We start from the raw sequence: 17,904 nt of genomic DNA on the forward strand, positions 1-17,904 counted from the left end.
GGCACAGGCTCTGAAGGGGTGTCCTCTTTCTGCGTGGAGCCTCTGAAGCCTTTGGATCCTTAGAGGAACTCTTCCCCATATGGGGATGGATAAAAAGACTTCTCTGTCGCTTAGCAGTTTCCTCCTGAAGTCTCTCCAGAATTGGTCTCTGGTAGTCATACAAGCCAGCGGCGCATGGTGATCTCCGCATCAATTTTGGTGCGGAGTGGTGTGTAGACGCCAATAGGTCCTTTGACTTCGAAAGGTGCTTTGGCTTTTTGGTGCAGTGGGCCAATGTAAGTTAAGGCTTTTAGTCTAGTCCTGTTTCAGGTCTGAAGTCTTGCCTCGAGGTCGAGTGGAGTCTGAAGGCTGTGAAAGCCCAGAAGATTGTTCCTGGGCTGGATGCCTGAAGAATGGCGCTCTACTACGTCGGTCTGTGGCTTTTTGTGAGCTTAGGGTGTTGGGGTTCAGCTATACTCACAGTCCTTGCCGTCGTCTTGGTTTGAGGCCTGGTGGTGGTAGAGGTGGAAGAAACCTCTTCCATCACTTGTTCTTCCATCTTGGATGTACCAGAGTGGATTATCTCTCAGCTGGACTGGTGTGCAAGGATGCCTTGTGCACAATATTCTAAGCCTTCCACTTCCTTCTCCTCAGCAACAAGCAGGAATGCTTCACTGAAGATGTTGGGTGTAACATGTGCTGATTGATGCTTCATGCTGATGTGTGCCAAGCATCAGTCACTAAGTTGCCTAGGAGTTTTTTTAACCTGAAAATGTACGCACTACTCAGTCTTTGTGGTCCAGGGACAGGCAAAGGTTACACATCCTCTGGAGATTGGGCCAGGGGTATTGGGCAATACATTTTTTATAAAGTGGCTTCTATTCTGTCACCTTCTTTGCTGAAAGTGGTGCTGCAAGGGGAGTAGGCACCCCAAAAATTGAAGTCTTCTACCACAGCCTCTGAAGCGTCAAAAAAAAAAAAAAAAAGTCAGAAAACAAGATATCGGCGTTGAGGAAGGCTTTTGATGGTTGGAGGTAGAGTTTTACAGTGCAGGCCAGAAGCAAAGTACGTCAAGTCTGGAAGCCTCGTCTGTAAGCGTTTGAACTGGATGGTGGAAAAATACAATGTAACATTGAATCGGGGCCCATGCGTATTGCCAATTGAGAAGAAGTCACAGGGTACCTCATGACTCGAAAAGACTTCTTCGAACAAAAATCATTTGCAATGTAAGGTACCAACCGTGGGTCCTCTCTAAAGTGAGAGGGCTAGACTCAAAGTACACTGATAAAAATTGCAAAAAATCACTACAAAAACAGCCATTCTAAATTACCCTCCCCTCAAATACAAAATGAGAAAGGGAGCTAGCTGAAGAAAAGACTGGTGGAAAAAATCGAATTAAAAAACGTACATTTGTGAGTGTGAAAAACACTCAGTGTCTGGTGCACCCAGCTTTGTTCAATAGAAAATTAGGTAAGGTATCTGCAAAGGAGTTGCGTAGTTTGAATTTTCTTCCCAGCAGACAGTCAAGATATCAAGAGAAAGACTTTTGTTTCTCACTGTAATGACTTTTGGCAAACCCACCTGAATTAAATGCACGTCCTTGGCAGCAGGGAAGGAATTTGGGGGCGGATTTCACGTTAGGGAGTAGTTAACAGTACATATACAATTCACTCATAGAACTAAAGTGACTGCAAAGAGATATAACACCTAAACCAACGCAAGATGGAATCAGAACGAGAGCAGTACTGCAGAAGCAGGGACGTCTTAGCTTCACTGCGGGACGTCGAGGGTGTAGTGACCTCGTACAGGCCGCTGACCCCGTCCAGTAAAAGGTAGGTGGTGGCTCTTTGGCCCCTCTACCTCCGTGGTCAAGTAACATTCCCATGGCCTGTGACATCTTCCCTTAAAAGGCAGACTCGCACTGACTGAGGGCGCTTTACTCAAGGAGTGTGGTGGGTTAATAGGGGGGAATTACAAGCCACACTGTTGGGGTCTAATGGAATTGTGATGACCTGGGCGTTCCTTGTATGATTAATCTGATGTCTTGCAATGTATACCAACCACAGATGTGCCCATGCAGTGACTGGTTACCCCTCCCTCAGTAGTCAAAAATTGACAATGTGATGATGTCGGCTTATTCATGGAGTGTAATATAGCCTTTGAATGCTCTTGTCTCGGTATGAAGAGACTAAATAGTGACTGCTGACCTTGCAGTGACCGCTGGCCTTTTCTTTGGGGATCAGGAGATGGTCTGGGCTGACAGTTCCCCAACATTTCAGGCTCAAATGGACAACTCACCCATGCAATTTAACCCTACCTCTGGAGTCATGCGACTGATGGTCTGTAGGTCATAACCAGCATTTATGAAGTTGGCGGTGTACATCTCGAGCTGGAATTCGCTCAACCAGCTGTGAATGACATGTGCATCCTGCAAACACAAAAACAACTGGTAAGGTCAAGAGTCATCACAAGTCTAAAGAAATGGGGGACATTTTGCTGCGAAAGGGGTAAAAGCACATAAGGGAACTGGGTGAAGAAACTATCGGACCCCTCACTGTAATAGGGTACCACTTTTGTAATACTGTTCCCAGTACTAGTCCTTACATTTCTGATGGATACTTATAACCACGGATTATTCCCCTTTAGGATTCTCCCAGGCGACAGACTAGATCTAGAACCCTTTAAAGCAATTACTCTCTTGTAGCAATAGGTGGTTCCATAGGGCTCTGCAGAGACTAAAGTATGCTTCAGTAAGGAATGGCAGAGCCGTATATAGGCACCAACCCTGCACAACAGTGTCAGTAGTTTTTTTACTGCACCCTTCAACACAGATCCGAAGCTAAGCTCCAAAACTTTGGTTGGTGCTTTACTGACCTCAAAAATGATTTTGCTGACAGTGTGCTAGGGATGTGTCTTCGAAAACTACTGCCTTAAAGTCATGTTGTGCTTGGAGGAAATCTAATGTCTGCCACAGAACCACATGACATCTGTCTTTGGTGCCTCTGATATTAGTCCAGAAACAAATGCTCTTAGGTGCACGCAAAATCTATCTGGGAGTGGCAGGTGAAGCTTCATGTCGCGGTGTATAAGCAGCAGTGCTGGTCGCTCTCCAATTCGCAGGCTTGCTCCTGTTTCAAGTCCTGGTCCAGGTTTAAGTCTTCAGGTAAGTCTAAGGCAATGTCAAAGGACAAGTCTTGACATAAACACAAGAAGTCCAGATGGGTATCCCCATTGATCTTGATGTTTTAGAATCGATCCTGGGTTCTGACTGGATGGTTTTGAAGCTTATTGTTTTCTCATGTAACCTTCCGGTGCCTCATGCCCACTGGCACATGTAGAATCTCTAGTGTAACATCTGCCTTCAATGGGCTCAAGCACTAGGGATAATTCTGACAACACTGCATCTCAGAGAAGCAACCTTGAATGGCGGATAAAGGACGCCAACCTGACGTGTGGCAACCCATTCTCCCTGCCCCACAAACAGATCACGATGGTAAGAAATACATTAACTCGGGGCTGTGGAGGCCATCGGGGCAGGGTGAGAGGCTCCTGGTCTCCCTTGGAGCAAAGGCGTCACATTAAACCTTTGAAGCTGCATGGTATATAGCGGGCTCTCAAGGCCTTTCTGCTTTCCATCAAGGGCATGCCATCTGCCATTTCTGATGAAACAGCATGACTTCCATGTGGTACTGTAACAAGGAGGGTGAACTAGGGCCATAGGTGCTGTGTGAAGAAGCGCCGAGACTTGTGGTGCTGGCTTGACCTTCAGGGGATCTTACTGTCAGCCATTTGGCAGGATCCTGAATGCCAGAGCTGATGATCTCGGCAGATATTATCTAGGCTACTGCAAGTGACGTTTGCCCCCAGAGGTAGGTCAAAGAGTATTTGCCCAGTGGGGCAGGATTTGGGTAGATTAGTTTGCTACCACATAGAAGAATCGCTGTTGAACGTTTGGTGGTCTAGAGTTTTTGCCCCAAAACTTTCTGGGAGACATGCTCTACCTTCTGTGGGACTCCAGTTTCCTCTGCAAGTCCCCATCTCTGCCACTTTTCCCATGAGTTTTGACAATCAGGGGACGGGCTAAGATCATCATAACAGCCCTGAGCTGAAGCCAGAGTGTTGTATTTCGAGCTGCTGAGCTTGATCATTTGAACTTCACTCCATCTATCTCTGTGTGAGGACTTGCTGCCCCAGCAACATGAACGGATTCATTATCCAAATTTCTACAACCTGCTTCTCCATGTGTGGCCAGTTAAGTGGATTTGACCCTCACATAGAAGTGGTGGACACCGTCTTGGTGGCACGCCACCCATCAACAAGTCAATGTACTCTGGACATTAGGAAAAGTGCGGCCTGGTGTGAGGAACATCGGGTTAATCTATTGCAGGCTAAACCTTCTGATATAATTCATTTGTACAGTCTTTGGATCAACAAGGACTTGTCATGGGCACTGTTAATTGTTATTTCTCAGCCTTTTTGTCCTTCCTATGTGTGCTTGATCCGCACCTACATTTCAGTTGAGAAGCATTTTTAAAGGGATTTCAAATGGGTTTCCTCCTACATGTTTTGTTCCAGTGAAATATGAACCTAATTTGGTTTCAACTTTCTTAATGTGCATGCCTTTCAGGCTCGGTGAGCCTCTGCCCGGACAACAGGTTCATTGCGACCCCAGCGACATCGCGCAAGTGCACATGGTCCTGGCCCCCGGCTGAGCTCCATGCTGAGTTGTTCGCTAAAATCAGGTGTACAACTCGAGAGGAAACACCTCTTGCACATATAAGCACCGTAGCGTGTGCTTTACACACAGGGCACTGACAAACTCATACAAACCCCTGTAACACCCTACATATATAAGGTCCTGACGAAAGCCAGTAGAAGAAAAGGCCTGGCTGAAACTAGTTGACCGCACAGGACGTCGGAGGCCATAAGCCTACCGTGCACTTCCGAAAGCCTTTGTTTTTATTGACTGCCTGGGGCTCACCATTAAAACAGTCTTTGGAACACCCAGGACAGTATTTTAAACCTCACTCAGAGCACACTCACAGCACCCTCATGAACCAAAAAAACCCGCTCCGCAGTAATCTGGCGTCGAAGCACACCTGAGGTACACTCGGTACCTCGGGTGGGGCCCAATGATGAAGCATGCCACCAACTAGGTTGGTGGGTGAGGGCCTTCATAAAACCTAATGGTTTTCCTCCACCCGCAGACATACAAACAATTTAAACCAGAGCTAGTTCTCATTGATTGCTAAGATATAAACTGGGGAAACGGACTAGCGCCTCTAGTTCTCCTCTCTCTTTTTGATTACAACAGATTCTGCACAATGTCATGATTTGTAACGTTACGGACACTCGAGTCTAAGGGCGCAGAATGCTTTATAGTAAACTGACAGTCAGTCTGCAGGGGTGGCACCTAGATACAGAGCCATGCTGTCATTTCTGGAGGCAGGGCGAGGTCGTTGTGGAGTCCTGCTGCATCACCTATCGGTGCATGGAAGTATTTGCTGTAAAATGTTTGAGCCAGTCTGGCACCTGGAGGGATTTAAGAGGAGAGGAATCTGCTGTTTGATAGCGTATCCACCAGAGAGAGCATTACCAAAGGTAATTACCTCTCTGATTTTCCCTGCAGTGCTTCTTCCTTAGGTTAAATCCAATTCCTGCAATACTCCTTGCTTTTCCAATTTCCTGAAGAAACTCGACTTAAACCAGTTCCTCAAGTAGTCTCAGCTTATCCTGTTCCTTGCAGTACCCCTTCAAGTTCTCCTTCCTTCTACATACTGTTTCTGCAACACACCCCTAATATATTCTAGCCCCTACAGTGCTCCCTTCTTATTTATTTTGCTCTGTACAAAGCTCCCTGCAGGATTAACCCATTTTCACTACTGCCACATACTCAAGTGTACTGTTCCTTGTAGCATTCCCATCTGGTGTATTCGGTTTCTGCAGCACTCCCTGCTGATGGATCTCCACCCTCAATGGGTTCCCTGATGGAGAATCTCTTACTAGCAAGACTCTCCATTCATTGCCTTTGATTCAATACTCCTTGCTTTTGATACACTGCTCCTTGCTAGGGTACCAATCTCACCACTGCACACACTGCAGCCCTCCCTGCTTGTAGATCAGCTTCAGTAAGCCCTGCTAGCCTATTACTCTCTTGCAGCACTTTTTCTCAGTCCTAATGGTTATTTAATAACTTTCTTGCAGCCCTCCTTTTTGTGAATGGACTCCAAATCACCTGAGTTCTAGTGGGGTACCTTCTTGCCCTAAGGGCCTCCCTGCTTATGTAATTTCTGCTGCAGCACACCCTACTACAGAACTTTCTTCATTGTATTATCGTCTGTTGGCGTTCTTAATTCAGCTCTACCAGCAAGGATGCCTTGCTCCCTATAGCACTTCCTGCTGGTATGCTACTTTCTGTACGTAGATGTACCTTTCCCTCCAGCACTTGTTCCGGCCATCTCGGTTGTTGTAATTCAAGCTTCTCCCCAAGTTTGATGGGCAGCACCGGACGGCGAAGGGTCCCTGGAAGAAAGGAGACAAAAATCAATACCAATTCAGACTTTATTCCCTGTCCCTTTCTGCAGCATGTAACCATGATCCCTCCTAGCTCTCAAAGTCAATGTACTCCACACATAATAGGTGGGCGGACTCAAATTATGTAGTGTCACAGTAGTAAGGAAAGTAGGAAAGCTCACATTGGGAATAAGAGAAGGCTTGGTCAGGGTAAGCATGCTTTTCTTGGGGAGAAGAGATATCCTTGGGCACAGCATTTGAAAAGTCCCAGCAGGGAGATTATGACCGGGATACGCTACAGCACTGAGAGAACTTTGTTTTAAGAGTAGCAAGTATAGTAAAGTTTACATTCTTAAATTCTCCTTCTTGAATAGCAGAGTTGCCATGTAAGTTAGGAGAAGAATACATGTTCAGAACACAAATAGGGAGAGAGAGAGATATTAACCTCATCAAGCAGTGGTATTTAGGGCACAAAGGGCTTACTGCACCTGGGTCCTGGGTTGGCCATTGTTTCCCTCACACAGCAGTTAAGGGTGGCACTGGTGTGGTATTGCTGGGGGCAATGTGGGTGACTAGAGATAGGAGGAGAAGGAAGGACACTGTGATTGTGGACTGGTCCACATGTGTCGGGCCGGGGTGATTAGTGTCTTTATGTTCCAGAAGGGTAGTGTGTACAGACATTTACCTGTATATCGGATGCCTGTATGTGTGGTGTACCAATCTCCTGAAGGAGGGAAAAGAGGCCCCAGCATCTAGAGTGCAGGAGGGGATGCAGAACTTTAAATTAATAGGCCTCAGGGAGGCATTTCTGAGACAGATTTTGTTGTTACCTGTTACTGGGTCAGTTGCACCAGTCCAAGTCTCAGGCCCCAGGTGATGCGGTGTCAGAATATCTTCCCCTGCACTTGTCAGCGGCTAAAAGCAGAGACCAGAAAATGAGGCAACAACAATGACTGCAATTCCTTCCCTGTGTTTTTCTCTCCTTCCTCCCCACAAAAAAAAGTATTAGTTACTTGCGTGTAATCCTAGTTCTCCTCAAGAGACAACTTTATTATAGATCTTCATTATAATCATTTTAGATCTTCATTATAATCGTAAGTACTGATCTGGCCTGCCCACATGGTGGATCCCAGAGCACTTTTTTATAGCGCATGCACAAAAAATGATTATACGTTTATATTTCTAAAAAATGCCATTTAGGAAAAAAAAAATGTAAAAGACTATATTGACCAATTTCCTACAGTTTTCTTTATAAAGAAAACGACCAGAAAACTTTCACAGACCTTTTTTAAAAGAAGAGTGGATTAAAATAGGGACAGTGTAGTGTAATAAGCTAATACCTGAAAGGCTCGGAAAACTACACTGCTCCTTTAAGGAATAGCATACCACCAGGATCCCATCATGTCCAGTAGTTAGCAATTGAGCTAGTTCTTTTTTTTTTAAATGGAAGTGACAGATCATAACAGTACTGAGTATAATTCACTATGCCCTTTCTCCAGGGAGGTATGTTAATGACTATAATGAAGGTCACACCAAAGGAGAACTAAGATTACAGGTACGTAACTATTCCTTTTCCTTCATGGGATTGCCAATATTAGTAATATGCACTGAATGGAATAGCAAGCCCATCCCTAACAAAGGTGGAGAAAAAAACAGGCACAGGAAAAAATATCAAATTCAGCACTAATCAAAAAGATTCTGCAAAGTGGTCTGGCCCACTTCGAAATATGTCTTACATTTGTGTCAAAGCAAAATTTGTCCTGTAAAAGTAAATATGGACCTCATGGTGGCCATCTTACATGTCACCTACAAAAAGGTTTCTCAATAATGCTGCAGTAGTATTACCTCTCATTGAAAAGGCATGGGGCTAGTTGGAAGTACTGTGGCATAACAAATTACAATAGGCAATCCATCTCAAAATGGATTGCCCAGATGAGCTGTTAGAAGCCCTTTAACTTCAAAGGAATGCAAAGCTGTTTCACCTGGAGGAGAGGAATTTTGGAAGAAAATTGGAAGGGAAATTGTTTAATTTACATAGAAATCAGACCCTGCTTTTGGAATCAAAGTAGGGCGAGTCGTCATTGCTACTTTATCTTTATAGAGAACACTATATGGTTCCTTAGATCATAGGACGTCAATCTCAATTCAATTCAATTTGACTTTATTCGGTTAAAAAGGTAATAACCATAAAAGTACATAAAAACAATTCATAATACTACATCATCATCATTATTATTAAAAGGGACAGTTAAAACCACAAGGTTATAGACAATACAACACAAATATGGGTGCAATATACAGTAAATTTAAATGCAACGTACATTGAATTCAAGTACAAATTGATTTACGTAATCTAAAAACATTACTAAAATATTCCGAAATGGAAGCTACAATAAAAATGACATCTAATTTCTGGAGTTCTAAGAAGGCGGCGCGACAGTGTCTAACGTCAATCTCACTTACCCTCTGGGTAGACTTAATTGCCACTAGAGAGGCTAGCTTAAAGGAAATGTGTTGCAGAGAACTTATGAATAATTAATTTAGACATAACCATGTTCAATTCCCACGGGAAGGTCTCCTGAAATAAGAGTAGACCTTCTTAATTCCCTCTATTAAGTCCTTAACAACTGGAATTTGGGGGGAAAGAGGTTTTGAAGGGTTTTTTCTATAAGCAGTAATGGCTGCTTGGTGTATATTTACTGAACTAAATTGCAGCCTCGACTTTCCCAAATAAGTAAGTATAGAAGTACCTCTTATTATTTATATCTGATTTAGTTGATGTTCTTTTGGAAGTACCAGATGCGAAACATCTTCCATGTAAAGCAATAGTACATTCTAGTGGATGGAGGCCTTTCCTCTGTAAAGATTTTCATGTATTCTTTCAGCAGATTTAAATATCTGTATTGCAAGAGTTCAGGAGCCTAGGCTCCCAAACTCAACAAGGGAAGGTTGGGATGCAGGATCTAGCCCCTAAACTTGAACAGATCATCCGGTCTGCATGGCAGTCTCTTATGTGGGTGTTCTGAAAGCTATAGAAAGCCGGTGTACTATCACGGCTTCTGTCATTCTGGAGCAGTGTGGAATATCCTTGTTCTGTTCTTCACAAGATTGATGATCAACAATAGAAGCAAAGGTACTAGAGAAAATGCGTAGCCAAACTTTTCCACCAACTGATCAAAAGACCGTTCCCTGCCCTTCCTGGTTGGGAATACCCTGATGCACAATTTGGGCATTCGCTGTAGTCTGTGTTTTTCTTTAAACATAATTTTATTGGTTTTATAGGACGTGTTGCAATATAACAGTGCTTTAGCCAATGGTACATTCTGACATTGTTTCGAGCTTTGCGATTATTACATTTTAGCAATATCTTGTCATATAAGTAACACAAGTACATCCGCACCTTTTCTTATTGTACATTTGCTTTGCAAGATTTACCGTTGGCATTAGTTGTTACAACTATTCTCTTCTGAAGGAAATAATTTGAATAAAAAAACTTAACTTCACATATCTACCCACCCTCCACCTAATTGACTGGCTCACCTACTGATCATGTGATTCGGCCCAGTGTAATACCTAGCATACGCAGAAATGGCCTATGGAGAAAGTATTATGTTTTAGCAATAGCTTTCAAGATGCTTAGCCTAGCATTCGGAAAGAGCTTGTGCGGGATGACATACTACGGCTCAGCAGGAGGGGGCGGCGTGTTTTGTGTATCGGGAGCATAAAGGGGTCAAAAGCTTTAAGTGATTCTAAAATCTGATCCCCGCTGTAGTCTCTGTTGATGAATAAGCCTATGTCTGAAAAACCCCATTCGTAAAACATGTTGTACAACAGCACCTAATTGTGATTCTCTTTAATTAGACTGCTGAGAATATCTGCTTCTGCGTTCTGGACTCCAGGTAGGCGGATTGCTGTGATGTGCAGATTTCTTGCAAAGGACCATCTCCAAATTGTCTGGTCTTCTAGAAACAGATCTGGACCTCAAACCTCCCTGATTGTTGATATAATGCATTGTTGTTGTGTTGTCTTTTGAATAATCAGGAAAAATGTTGTGTAGCTCAGCAAAAACGGGTTGAGGGCCATGTGAACCACACTCAACTCCAGAAAGCTGCTGTGGTAGACTTACTTTTGCCGATTACACGGTCCATATGGACTACCCAACCCAACTGAAAAATACTCATCTAGATGGTCTGAGGCGGAGGTTCTGGTTGAACAGGAACACCTTTCAGAAGATTAAATGATTGGTACCACCAAGGAAAGGAGTCGAATAGAGTGTGAGGGAAGTCAATCTGTCCTCCCAATTGCCCGAGAGCTGACAATACTGGTCTTCCATCCACTGGTGTAATGGCTTCATTTGGAGACAGATGTTCGGAACAACAAAAATGCAGGATACCATCAAGTCCAGAAGTGATGAAATTCAATAAGCCAAATGACGTTTCAGCCTTAGAAGTTTCTGACACTTCAGACGGATGGAAGACAGTCCCTCCTCTGAAGCATGCGCGTTTGCTGATAATGCCCATTATAAATATTATGTTTTTTCCCATACAGTTATACCCCTTTTTGCATTATCGATGACAGTTATTTAGATATGAACGTTGGAATATAAAATGTACATTTATTCACATCATTGCTTATTAAAACGTGATAATCAAGTCTGCTTGGATATATTTTTATTTTCTATTAATAGAATTTTATGTTCTGGTGATAGTTTAAAATAATTAAGAAGATTTCAAGGAAGCTGATAACATTTACTTCCCGTTTATTGTTTTTTTAAACAAAGGGAACTGTTTCACAGAATGTAAGTAAAGAGGGCCAAGGTCTTTTCTGTCAGTTATTTATTTTGAAAAGTTCAACAGTGAGCAGAGATGTTACATAAGCTCAGAACGGAGTGTGAAAGGTAAAGATGATCTTCGTACCAGAGATGCGGAACAGAGGACATACAGAACCATATAATCTTTCTTTGCTGAAGGCGATCAGGTTACCCTTAGTATTCACTTGGGTTTATTGGTCTACTCCCTCTGCAGACAAGAATGACAGACGCTGTTACTTTATTTGAATGCCGGCTTCATTATTCAGAAGAGGTACGCAGGTGTGATCCATCTATGAAACTTGAATTACGGCTTTGCTCTGGTACTAAGGTTAATTTAGTTAGCCAAAGCGGTGACAGTGGGATTATAAATATTGACAAAGAAAGATTTATGATGTTACCAAAATGTTACAATATTATTTGCTCTTCACACTCCTAGTGAATGCAATCGCTTCTATAATGTTTATATTCATATTAGTTATTTATATTGTGTGCACTAGGAAAGGATTTTGTTTTTAAAATAATTCTTGAAAATGTGTTACTGTTTCCTAATGTTCTTGAGTGTCTTTCCTTCATGAAAAAAAGGTTCAATTTCCACTAATTATCCCTCTGACACCTCATGGGATGAAAATGTACCACACACAGATACTGCTCAGGGGGTTACTCCTCGGTGGGTAGCAGGGTGGTTGCAGTACAGATGGCTTTCTGTCTCGGGTTGCCACATTGACAAAGGACTTAATGCAAGAGGGTCTAGAAACAGGCTGTGCTCTAGAGAAAGTGTTATCATATCTATGCATGTCCCAATGGATGGACTGTAATCGCCATAGACTGCAAATGATTTACCTGAAGACACAATTGAAAAAATACAGTGCTGAGTTGTAATGGTGCTGGGATTCTTGAGGCTTTTATAAGTCAGTGGTGTGATCTGGGTAGAGACATGCATTGCAACTACTGCCATGCACTTAGAAAAGGTTTATGGAGCGGATTAAGGTTAAAGGTTAAAAGCTGAGACTATAGATTGGTAATGGGCATTGTCTACTAAAAATCTCAAGAATTTGCAATGCTTTTGAATATTGGGAGATGTACAAATATGCATTGTGAAGATTTATGGCACACATCCAATCCACCTGAGGGAGCTGGGGGTTTATCTGGTGAAGTAGCAATCAAAATAGTTTCTTTAGGTACTTGTTTGTCTTCTTGAGGTCTAACAATGGATGATTTTCTAGCTTCAGTCCTGTTTGAACAAGAGCCAGAAAATAGGGGGGAGTAAACTTCCTTTACTTTCTGGTGTAAGGGAGAGGTTTCACTGAACCTTTGATTGGGACTGTACCGAATTCCAAACAAAGCAACTGTAGATAGCATGGAGTGTCTTCTTTGGATGAATAGGTAGAGGAGAGGACTTGAACCTCAGAGAAAAACACCTCTTTACAATATTAAGCACCCATATGTTGTATTTTTTTCTTCATCAGATGACTGGTGATGCTTGCTTGCCCTTATTGGAGTGGAGAATGGAAGGGGGAGATGGGAGTCACTGTGTAGAGGCCTAGCCTGTGGCAACATGTATTTTTTGGCCACCTTTTCTTTTTATGGTCTTCTGAGGACAAAAATAATGTTTGATGGGGTTGTTGATAATAGTACTTCTGTGGCCACTGAGGCGCGTGAACTCTCTTCTGTTGATAACATCTCTTGTAATGCCTGTACATATGATTCTGCATGAGTTCCAAACATAGTGGTGTCACAGAATAGAAAGCTTAAAATCCTTTGTTGAGCTTCTGGGTTTGAATCTGTCAGATGGGGACATTTACATCTTCAAAGAGCCAGGCATTGATAGTAGCAGTGGGCAGCCATGTCAGGCGAATCCGCAGCAGCACTGATCACTTGATTAGGTTCATTATCCACTGCTGGAGCACATTTTAGGAGTCCTTTCTGTCTTCTCAAGGAACCTTCTGTAATAGTTGTAGCGTCTCCCGGGTACTGCCCAAATAAGGCAATGGCACTGACTGATTTCATAGCAGTGGCTGGTGTTCCCAAGAATTTTCTGCAGACTGCGTCAATTTTCTCGCTTTCCTTCTCAGGCAGCACTGTAGAGGATGGTGACCTGGAATGGTATTTTCTTGCTGTAGCCAATGTAACAGAGTCGGGCAGAAGGTCTGCGCGCAGGAAGAGAGGGTCATGGTACAGTGTGATAGAAAATGATGTGAATGACTGTCTAAATGAATGGTGATGTGTACTCCTCCTAGAACACCTTCTTGGAGTTCTAGACCAGGTTCTAGAAAATAGCAGACTGCTAGTTAGTGATACGGGGACATCGGTAGAAAGCTGAAGCACAACTGGTGAATATAGTTAGTGGAGGTAGCATCAGAGAAGGAACCACTGAAGCTACGGGCAGGGCAGGCTGTGGTGGTGCTGGTGGCACAGCAGCCAGTGATGTTACAGGACAAAGACCTGGAGAGGCCGCATGCTCAGAAGTGATATGAAGCAGAAGGCAGAGTAACCACTAGTGAGATTTCCCTGGATGGTGAATAGGTCCTGGATCAGTCAGTCTGGAGTATGTGGAACCCTTTTCTTCAACTTGTGGATCAATTCAGCAGAAAGGTGGAAAATTCTGCTTGGTGTGGAATCCCTCGAAGACAAGCATCTCACCCCTTGTCCTCTACATTGACCTACCACTGCTAGATGTCAAGCCAATTTGCAATGACGAAGAAGTTGTGACATGAACCTCAATGTCGTTGAGCTATGTCTTGTATTCATCTTATGGGATCTCTGTCTGGGCTCCACACTCTCCAGGAGGACCATGAAGGGGCTGGAAGGAGCAGAGGTAGACGGTCCACCCTTTCCACGTTTCTTAGGTCTTCCAGATGCATCCTCACATCTCTGCAGGTCTTCTTGAAGACAATACAGCCTTATCCTCTTTCAGTCCTTCAAAGTTCTTCTGGACTACTTGGAGATATCACACGCTCCTGAGCGGTGAGATGGTAGAAGGCAAGCAATACATACATGAGGGTCTGATTAGGGCATTTTTCTGTCCGTAAAAAGTGCTCTGCAATACCAAGCATGGCTGGGACCATTCAGCGCTTTTGACTAATAATGACGATCCCCTGGAGGAGAAGGGGCCACTTCTGTGAAATAAGTTATAAAGCAAGGAAACCCCTCAAGATTAAAAAGCTTTGAAGAACTTCTCAAAAACTAACAAGAGAAACTAACAAGAGATTGTGAACAATCTTTATAAAAACGTTTTCATGAATCTTCAGAATGTCAAACTCCATGTGAGCTATCTTTTTCTGATGAGCTGAGATCTCTGAACAGTACCTTCATTTGTCACATGCTTTTTTCTATGTAGACATAACAAGTGTTATACCTCTAACACTAGTTTTGCAGTTAGAATCGAATATATTCATTTCTACCATTAAGCATTAGATCTTGAAATAGCAACTTATTTTTCATTACATTTAATATGTGGAGCATGCCTTGAATAACTCACAGACACAAACCCCACAATGCCCCACACCTCATAGTAAATCTGCAGCTTGTATTTTTCCAGACATTGTTTATACTGATAAATGTCATAGTAATAACAGCTGTAATATTACCCTTCATTTAAACCCTTCAAAATAACAAGAGAGGCAGCAAACATAGCAAGTTAATCTATAATACAATCACAATCAAGCTACAAACTGTTTTATAGGCAAGTACATTTCTTCTGTGGCACATATCAATTATATATTCATGTACTGAATTAATTGTGAAGCACTATATCTTTGCTTATGCATGTGGGTGTGTGACTGAAGTAGTGGTAAACAATTACCTTGGAAGAGTCTATGGCTGCTTCTTGGCTAACTTTTATATCTACATAATATTACTGAAGAGCTGATTTACAAAGGTAAACTTACACTTTTGTGTAAGTTTATGATTGTTGCTATTTACAAAGGTATTTTATGAGTAGTATCTTTGCGACTGCGGAGTCTCTACAAATAAAAAGATAGGACTGTCCTATCTTTTTATGTGTGGAGACCCTACAGTTGTAAAGATACCACTAGTAAAATGCTTTTTTGGAAAAGTTTACCTTTTGAATCAAGCCTTGAATGTGCCCTTTGTGTGGCAAATGAGTACTCGGTCTCGCGTCTCAATCTGTGACCTATTAAAAATCGTATTTGAATGCATTTTACTATAAGTTGTGCAATTACTATCTTGGGATGTTGAGAAGTACAGGCCACAAGGAGCTGATCAGTCAGAGGCCAACAAGTCCAATTCTGGATACTACCGGTCCTGGCGGTGAAGGGTAGGCGACACAGCAGCGGCACGGGAGCAAGAACCTTAGCTACAGAGGCTTGACTCACTGATGTCCATCCCTCCAGGCACTGCGGTTACATTAGTCTATTGACCTTTAGGCATGGGACGATGTACTAGCAGGTATTTTACTTTAATTCGGAACTACTGTTTAAGTACTGATACTTAGCTAGATCAGCTATATTGTAGACAGCCAACTCATAGGTCCTGATGAATCGTGGGTGAATATACCCGAAGCGAGAAACATGTCGACCACTACCTTCACTTTTTAGTATAGTCTTGAGTGTGGAATACATCACTTTCCTGACCTCCCAGACTAACTATTGTTTTTAGTTAGCGCATGGGACCACGCGAATAAAGTTCCTTCTGGTACTCCTGCGTTATTTTAATACACTTTCCGTCTACTACTACTCTGGCCCCTCACCCACACTTCACCCATGGGCAGTTGGATTAAAAGATCTCCGCTAAAGAGCCCTTCTTTGAGGTGTTGCCCATTGGGTATTGCACCGCCCACCCAACGAGGAGCATTGCCCATGATGAAGCATGAAGCATGACACCTGCAAGGGTGTGTGAGGCCAATATATCCAACAAAATGGATATCCACAGGCTGGTTACTATTTAACCGCCCCTTCATTTCCACACCCCTGTGACCGGCACCTTCACCCCAGGAACAGCCCAGTCCTCTCCTTGGTAACACAATTCTGGATACTGCCAGGTAACCACTGACTTCCCCTCGATCCTGAAAGAAAAGCATCACAAAAACTAGCAGCAGAAGCATTCCACTGTTTACCAAGCTTCTGGCGGTGGCATATTCTAGGCTTATGAATCTACATTGGCTGCAGAATTGTGAGTGATTGTTACACAATGCTGCTCTCTTCTTAACACCCAGTTCTTAGTTTCTCTGGTGAAAAAATGTAATTCGAATCCCTCTGTCGGACGTTTGCTGGGCAACATGACCTGAAAACATCTGGACTTCCGATTCTGAGCTCTTGCACCAGAAAAAAAGTCTGGGTCTGCCAGATCTATTTTTAAAAGCAAAGATCGACAAACATATGACACAGTCAAGTATTGACCACACTCACTTCTCTGTCTGCACCACACGCCCCCACCCCAATCCTGGTAGATGCTGTCTTTCTCTTATACGATCATCTTCTGTTAGGTGCCTACCTTTGCATTCTCGATCAGAAGGTTGGAGGTGTGCCCAGTGGTACCTTCCGTGCTCTGCCCACTGCCTGAGCTACGGATGCTGCCCAGGCTCCCATCACTGCCCACACTGTTACGGTCTCCAGCTGCAAAGGAGAGAGCGAGACTGATTAAATCATAGACCGGTGTGCCAGCTACATACCAGTGGTAGTGGGACAAAAGTAAAGTTTGGGGTATACTCCCCTTACAACCTACACAAAGCTCCATGTCTCTTCCCGGAGAGTAAAGGGTGGTTAGTTCCCATATTTATAAGCTCTGGACTTATCTGCTCAAACACACAATGGAACAATGAGGTGTTTAGCCCAGGATGAACCTCATTTATATGGATGAGATAGTAATGAAATCTCAAAATCCACACCATGCTTGAACAAATACGACTCGCCCATACCAAACCCATTCCCTCCCTAAAGAACAACATCAGTAGTTAATCTGGGAATCCTCCAACACTCACTGAGGTCGTCTATCCCTTCAACTCAACAAAGGGTCAGAGAACAATCCATTCTCCCATCAAGTTTACTCAGCCCGCCCGCCCCCAAGACTCATTCAGAAGTCACTCAGAAGAAATTGGGAGACCCCTTCAACACACTCAGATGGTCCCCAGCATCACTAGCAAGTTCATAATTGAAGCCACTGCCAACTTTACCCGTTTTGTCGGACATTCCATTGGTCCGGGGAAGAGTGAGCTGGCAGTACGCAGGAACACCAGTTACTGGGATGAGCTGATGAGGGTGGTCTGCCGGTGCAGGAGCAGGGGGCACAGTTCCCGAGCCGTAAGATGGAGCCTTTGTCAGACTGGGTCGCTGCTGAGCAGGCGCTGTGGCACTGCGCGACAGGGTGGAGCCTGAATTTGGGCATAAAGTGAGCAGTTAGGGCTACGTTCACTTACTCTGTTTTTCTTAATTTCACCCCTGCCTTGCCTGGGGATTCTGGCCAGGGAAAATGTGTTGGGAGCCCCTCCCTAACTCAGTAGCCCTTTGCTGCGTGAACCACCATGTCACAGCTTTTAGGTGTTGAAGACAGCAGAGACCCTGCGGTCTGAAACAGAGCTGTTCTTGCACATCTACACCATGGCTTAAGCTGGCAGGAGCCGGACGATTTATAGTTGGGCTCCCACT

The 17,904-nt window shown here is 43.6% G+C and overlaps 1 protein-coding gene across 2 annotated transcripts in view; it reads right to left on the minus strand.

The window, feature by feature from the left end:
* CASKIN2 (CASK interacting protein 2) overlaps positions 1-17,904 on the minus strand; it is a 277,560-nt gene that overhangs the window by 71,768 nt on the left and 187,888 nt on the right. For both annotated transcript variants that reach the window (XM_078654526.1, XM_078654527.1), the window contains 5 exons: positions 17,433-17,630; positions 16,754-16,875; positions 7,323-7,407; positions 6,410-6,501; positions 2,297-2,407 (listed from right to left, as the gene is read on the minus strand). In XM_078654526.1, coding sequence (XP_078510652.1) covers positions 2,297-2,407; positions 6,410-6,501; positions 7,323-7,407; positions 16,754-16,875; positions 17,433-17,630 — 608 coding nt within the window. The remainder of the gene's footprint in view (positions 1-2,296; positions 2,408-6,409; positions 6,502-7,322; positions 7,408-16,753; positions 16,876-17,432; positions 17,631-17,904) is intronic.

This window comes from Lissotriton helveticus, chromosome 7 (genome assembly GCF_964261635.1).
Source record: "Lissotriton helveticus chromosome 7, aLisHel1.1, whole genome shotgun sequence".
Lineage (NCBI taxonomy): Eukaryota > Metazoa > Chordata > Amphibia > Caudata > Salamandridae > Lissotriton > Lissotriton helveticus.